General features: G+C 45.9%; 1 protein-coding gene across 1 annotated transcript; it reads left to right on the top strand.

Annotated features, from left to right (window-relative positions):
- The first annotated feature begins 5,343 nt into the window (after positions 1-5,343).
- LOC142785399 (uncharacterized) lies at positions 5,344-5,796 on the top strand. The gene has a single exon (XM_075883880.1). It carries the CDS (start codon positions 5,344-5,346, stop codon positions 5,794-5,796), a length of 453 nt encoding a protein of 150 aa, XP_075739995.1.
- The last annotated feature ends 966 nt before the right edge of the window (positions 5,797-6,762 follow it).

Here is a 6,762-nt window from a genome sequence, read left to right as displayed (position 1 = left end):
GACGAGTCCTTTAAGAATATCGAATTTCTCTCTACTATGCCCTGCGTGCCTACTCGTCGGGAATTCCGCCTTTTTACCCGAATCCCACCTCATATGACACATCAACTGCGCCACAGGCTACTAGGAATGATTCTCTCGAGAGCATCAGAGGCAACCGTATGGTCCTTGGGAGAGATGGACCAGACAATAACTTGACCTCCATATGGCTATAGTCACAGTTCCAACTGAAGTCGAATTGTAGACTATGCTGTAGATTAGCAAGACGACAGAAAAAATCGCAGCATATCCACGGAGTGCGTGATGATGAGTGGGGCGAAGCAACGATCAGTCCGTCTGCACTGCCATCCGTTCGTGCTCGTCCATCTGTGCGAAAATACGTCCATCCGTCCGTCCGTGCGTCAGTTCGCGCGCAAATTCGTCCGTGCATCCGTTCATTCATGCGTTCACCCGTCCATTCATCCAGGCTTCTGCCCATCCATCCATTCATCCATCCATCCGTCCATCTAGTGAGCACTTCAAGTACCGCCATCTCGCATCTTTTCTTTATATATTTATCATTTAGAAGTACCGCCATGCAGCCACATTCCAAGGACTAAAGGAGAGGTGGCACGGCCGGACTAGAAGAGCGAAGTGTGGCGGTTTGGACTAGTTTGTATGACATGACGATAGTTATAGCGCGAAAACAGAGTGACGACAAAGGGACAAGAAGGAGACGCGCGCACTTTCTTATAACCTGCGCTTCGTGTCTTGTTCCACCTTTCAACGCCTCTAGTTGAAGGAACTGGGGCCCGAAACTCCCCGAACCTTGCTAAAACCAAGGAGGTTATGCCCAGCGACTTCAACGGGGCAACCAAGTGGGCTCAAAGTGCGTCCTTCTGATACTAGATTTTTGAAGACGATAATCTTTATGGTGGACCTTTGACGCAAAAATTTTGGTCTGTCTGTCTGTCTGCCTGTTTGTCTGTCTGTACTGAGATTGTACTGAGCATGTTAGATACCATAGGTAGCGGAAGAACTGCCTTAAATGCGGTTGTACTGCACGAGATAAGTCACCAAGGTACTATCCGTCGTCCGTGGTAACGTGTTCAGCATGAATTCGCAGTTCTTCTGCATCTGATGACATCAGATTTATGCTGTTACAATCATTTTTAGCTCGGTAACACTATGAAGGCATGCCTTTCCTACGCTGAGGAAATGTAGCAATGGAATTGACCTGCCTGGATATTACTAGATTGGTAATGGGCTATATTCTTTTTCATTCCGACGAATTGAAAGCAATGGAAAGACGCCAAGCTACAGTTCCCTGGAATAAAATTGGAGTGTAATGAAGGTGGCCATCCCGCAACACTGCTCGCGACTAACGCTGATCGCGTCCTTGATAAGAGGTTTTACCTATCATGCACAGTGGTATTAGCTGTTTATATATATAGGAAAGAAGTTGAGGATGAGCGCGTGGTATCGAAGAATAAAGAGAAAAACAATATTTGTGTTAGTTTTCATTTCGCCAGTATTTATTGTACACAATAGTTTTTTTTTTCGGAAAGCTGCCCGATTCTTGGCCGATCTCCCAGGGTGGTTGCGAGCAACGAGATTAGGATATTGATCTGCATCTACATCTATATGATATCCTTTTTCCCCCACGCAATAACACTTTGGAATCACCTTCCCGATACCATTGTTGCCACACCTGACCGCACATCATTCCGCGCAAAATTGGAATCCCACTTTGATTCCACCCATTAAACCGTGGCTGTAAATATATTCTACCAATGTACTGTATGTATAATTTGCTTGTGCCTATTTATTTGTACTCTAATTTCCAGCCAAAGCGTTTCGTTTGTGTGTTATTTGATTCATTTTTGTTGTCATTTTTGACCAAACTACTATATTAGAACTGTACTGTTTATAATAATTTGTTCAACTTGAATTACACACATTTACAGCGTATTTTTGCCCCCCCCCCCTTATGTAATGCCCTCGGGCCTTTAAGGATGCAATAAATGAAATGAAATGAAATATTGAGGCATCGGATGCATCGTTGCTTTACCGTGGCGAAAGTATCGTAGTTCCAAGTAGCCTTACTCGTCGTTTGATGGAAGTCACACTTGAATCACATCCGGGGATCAGTAGTACAATAAGTAGACTGCGAGAGATGTACTGGTGGTCTCTAATGGGTGGCCATTTAGAAGAACTAGTTAAAACATGTCTTGTTTTCCAGTTATGTGACAAGTTCGCATGGCCTACTGCAGCGCTTATGCAGCCAGTAACTTTTCTTCACAAGCCTCGGGAGAAATTACCCATTGATAATATTGGCCCCTTTGAGCAAGCTCCCTTCAATTGCCGTTATGCGGTGATGCTTATTGATTATCAAAGCAAATGGTCAGAATTTTTTTTTCGAGACAAGTTTCTGCGGCGACGGTCAAGAACTTCTTGTAACAAGTGTTTGATTGTTATTGCTACCCGAATAAAATAGTTTTAGATCACGAACAACGATTCAGCTCAGCTGATCTTCAGGACTTCATTCGGTAACGGGCCATATGCCATTGCTTTTCTTCTGTATACCACCCGCAAGCAAATGGTCTTGTAGAAAAGTTCAATAGGGTCCTCACGTCTGTTGGCCAGATGGCAGTATACGAGTGGCATGATATCCGTGTTGCAATGAAGGACAATATGGCCGTTTTTACGAAAGACGGCGACGCCAATACGGTCCCGAAGGCGCCACTGCTTCGATCTCCGCCGACACGGTCACCAGCCGCTTGGTATCGTAGGTTTCTCAGCTCTCAATTGCTTCTGCGCAGAGCTGATAGACGAGCGGACGAGACGACGGTGAGTTAAGCAAGGTTTATGTACAGCATAAATACAGAGGCGTTACCGATTCGGCACTGAGGCCAACAGCTTAGAGACTCGAAGAGCCGAGCTCTCTTCTCTGACGCATAGGTCAACTACTCGCGACGTGCCGCAGGGCTTTTTTTCTATAGGCACCGGGTGGATTCTTTGAGTAAGCAAATGTCCAATCAGAAGCGCCGCTGGCCGTGAGGCCAGATGCCTCCGATGGGGCTCGCCGCTGGGCTGCGTCATTCTCACCAAATCTGGAGCCGCTGCGCGTAATTGCAGCCAAGGACGAGTGACGTCGCCACGCATTGCGTAAGACTGGCCAGACAGGAAGGCGCCGATTGCTTCGATGGGCTCGTGGGCTGAGGGGGCTCGCTGTCCGTTGCGTCACAGAAAGGCGCTGCCGCGTGATGACGCCGTTGAATTGTTCGCGTCAGGTGGGCTCGAGTGCTGGCCTTGACACAGATTGCCTTTTTCAGAGGCATTGACGTTCGGTGTGGACTCGCAGACATAACAGTGTCTACCGCTGCACACCTCATGCCACAGTGGGAGTAGCACCCACCGTTCTCCTGCACGGACGACTGCCGCGAACAAGCTTCAGCATTGTTGGATTACCGGTTTCTTCATTTCACGAAATGCAGCAGAGTCAATGAAACGATTTCGTCAGCGCGTCCAACAAAAACAAGCTTCTTTCCAACTTTACACTGACTGCCTTCGTGGAGCTCGAACCAGAAACTTTGCCGTTGGTGACTACATCCGTGTGAGAAAGCCTTCTGTTCACGGGAAAATATCGTCGCACTTATCGGAACCGAAAAAAAATATTAAGCAACGAGGGCCAGCCTCGTTTTGTTTGGGTGACGGTCGTGTATGGAACTCTTCCAAATTTCAAGCTGCACATCCAAAAGCCACGAAGAAGCTGATAAGTAGTTGACCTGGAATTCTAAATTTTAATGTTTGGAATGTGCACTCATCGTACCAACCTTTTCGAGATAGTGCACCTGTGAGTGAACAACGCGACGACTGTCGACTAACGACAGAGCAAGGAACAGCAGCCCAAACCAACGAATCATCTTCAATGCAGCCAGAGCCATCTTCACTGCAGTCGGAACCAACTTCACTGCAGAAGGAAACGTCCGGCCAGCCATCACAGAATACGCGACGAGTGAAAAAAAAAACTCCAATAAAGCTCACGAACTGTGCTACGAAAGCGATAGTTTTTTTGTTTTTTTTTATCAGTGGGGAAATGATGTATATAGTAAAGAAGATGAGGATTAGCGTGTAGGATCTCAGAATAAAGAGAATGGCGTTAAGGCATATATGATGCATCGTTTCTGTGTGTTCTAAATAAAACAGTTTCCAGTGTAATTAAGCTTCTATCACGATGACGATGATTAGTGGCCACCAGTTGACACGTGCACAAATCTGATATGGTCCTCGTGTCAGGTATCTTAATTTTCAATTATTTGCTTAGAAATCAGCTAATATCCATGTTATAAAACTTAAACATTGTACATTTCTCATTCATATTGTGGTGTGCTTGTACATTTGGGGGTTTAGGCAAGAGAAAGGAAGAGCTCCATGCTGGAGAAGAATCCGATGAACAGTGCAACAAATATCGTTACTCCAAAGATTTTTTGAACGCCGATTTGTAGGCGTGGCTTACTATTTACTGCTTCTAATTATAACGTGTAGTTGTTTAGAGCCCCTCGATTCTGGGCAAGCTTCAGCATTAATTTGTCTGCTCCACACATATTCAGTCAAGAAACAAAAATTATGCTTTGTTGCCACCGACTACTGAAATTACCATTTCTTATTTTTTACAATTTCCGGTGGCTTTCGGACTATTTTACGTGTTTCACTTTTATTCATTGCTTTTAATCGCTACCTATTTTATATTGCATAATGATTTCGTTTCCATTTACACTTGTAAATGTCGCCCTTCACCACACTGTCCACTTAGTTTTCATCAGAAGAGAAAAAAATCATTTCGATGCCTTCGCCATCACCCGTTATCCTTTGGTAAATAATATTCATTTCAGTGAAATACGGACTATTTATTGGGTCCATACCTTCGATGTTTCATTTAAAGTTACCAGTTTATCCCACTGCCCTGACCGGTTCTTTTCGTGAAACCTTCACACTTCGGGGCTTGGCTTATACCCAATACGGTATGAATATCTAAAATTTGTCTCATTAATATTATCATGCACCTTAACCTACACAGACGCATTCATAAATAGCAACTAGTTCAGCCTACGTTGCTGGTCAATAAATACAAACCTTCTCGCTCCTAATTATTGAAATTTGTACTCAATCGCTTGTAGCCTACTCTAATAATCATTCGTTCGAGTCGTGCGTGAGCGAATAATAATCAGCTGCGCCTGTGGAGTTCTGTTTTACAGCTTACACGATGAAAGAAGAAGCAGACGATCACGTGCTCGCTGACTCCAAGCGCCATCTGCGTATGAGAATACTAAGAGCTGCAGAGGCGTTTCGACGTCAGACGGACTGATGGGCAATGAGCCGCGCGAAACGGGCGAGCTGCCGGACGCGATACCAGGCTTGACGGAGAACGAGAAGAATCTGTTCGAGAGCACTTGGCACGCCTTCTGCAGCAACAACCGCGACTACGGCGTCCTTCTCTTCCTCTCGCGGTTCGTGAGGCAACCCGAGTACCTGCCCATGTTCCGCAACTTCCGCGCCAAGCACCCGGTGTTCAGGGAGCATCGCTGCGTCATCGGCTACCACCTGACGTGCATAGTAGTGAACATCCTAGACCCGGCCACCTTCGAGGTGCTGGTACGCCGCAACGCGACAGAACATCATCGCCGCCAGGACACCAGGCTGCGTCCCTTCGAGGTGGTCGTGATAGACGTTCTCCAGGCCGAGGAAGAACGCCTGATGACACCCGCCGCCGTCGATGCTTGGGAGAAGTTCTTGTCGGTGAGAATTTTGAGGCTATAGAAGGATAGAAGCGAAATTATGCGCGCCTTTACATTCCAACAACATTATTTTCGGTTTTTGTATTAATGACCTTTTTAAACTCTACAAGCTTATGTGTAATGGATATGTGTACGTTTTCCCATAGTGACCCTTTCTTAGACGCAGGAGCTATGGTAACGTTAGTTATGTTCTTTAAGCCATCTAAGCCACGGCATACACAACTGTGTACGGGAAATTTGCACGCGCGTTGAAGGTGGCGTGTTTCTTGTAGTGACCCGACACTCGATTTTGACATTTTTGCACGCTTATTGCGTGGACAACTACCAATCGTTTAATTTTTTGCTGCGTATTACTACAGAAAATCACTTTTCGAAAGACACTACCATTTTGTAAAATCCATCGACATGCTGCATTCATGAACCAACGGGAAAGGCTTTCTAAATGCAGAGCATTTTATATTTGCTTGATTGATTGATAAATGGGGTTGAACGTCCCAAAACCATTTGATTATGAGAGACGCCGTAGTGGAGGGCTCCGCAAATTTCGATCACATTTTTTATATTCCCACCTACTTGCAAATGTGGCCTCGGCCACCCCACTGCACATGCTCGTGCCTCGCGTCTCGTGCAGCATGCTTGAATCTCGTGCCTACTTTCGCTCCCCCCCTCTCTCTCTCGCCTCGCAAGTCCGATGCAGGCAGCGTCTGCTAGTGAAAAGTGACTGCTCACGCTGTGCTACCGTTCACTTGCCACTTATATATGCGGGTACTAGATCACACATCAGCGTCCCATCAGTCGTGCAAGGCAACGCTTCTCCTTCATTCATTAACTAAAAATAATAAAGACTAAATTACAATTGATTATTCTCACCTGCGCAGCGTTCAGGCGAATAAAAACTCCACTCTGCGCCTAATTTACTCGAGTGCCCCCCCTTCCCCCTCTCCGTGGGAAGAAGCGCGTGGCTTTTTTTCCCGATCGAAACTAATGG

The sequence above is a fragment of the Rhipicephalus microplus genome, unplaced genomic scaffold (assembly GCF_043290135.1).
Source record: "Rhipicephalus microplus isolate Deutch F79 unplaced genomic scaffold, USDA_Rmic scaffold_21, whole genome shotgun sequence".
NCBI lineage: Eukaryota > Metazoa > Arthropoda > Arachnida > Ixodida > Ixodidae > Rhipicephalus > Rhipicephalus microplus.
This window is presented reverse-complemented; position numbering and strand designations above follow the sequence as displayed.

Excerpts from the sequence above, each read along its gene's own strand:
- LOC142785399 (XM_075883880.1), top strand. The coding sequence starts at position 5,344 with ATGGGCAATGAGCCGCGCGAAACGGGCGAGCTGCCGGACGCGATACCA.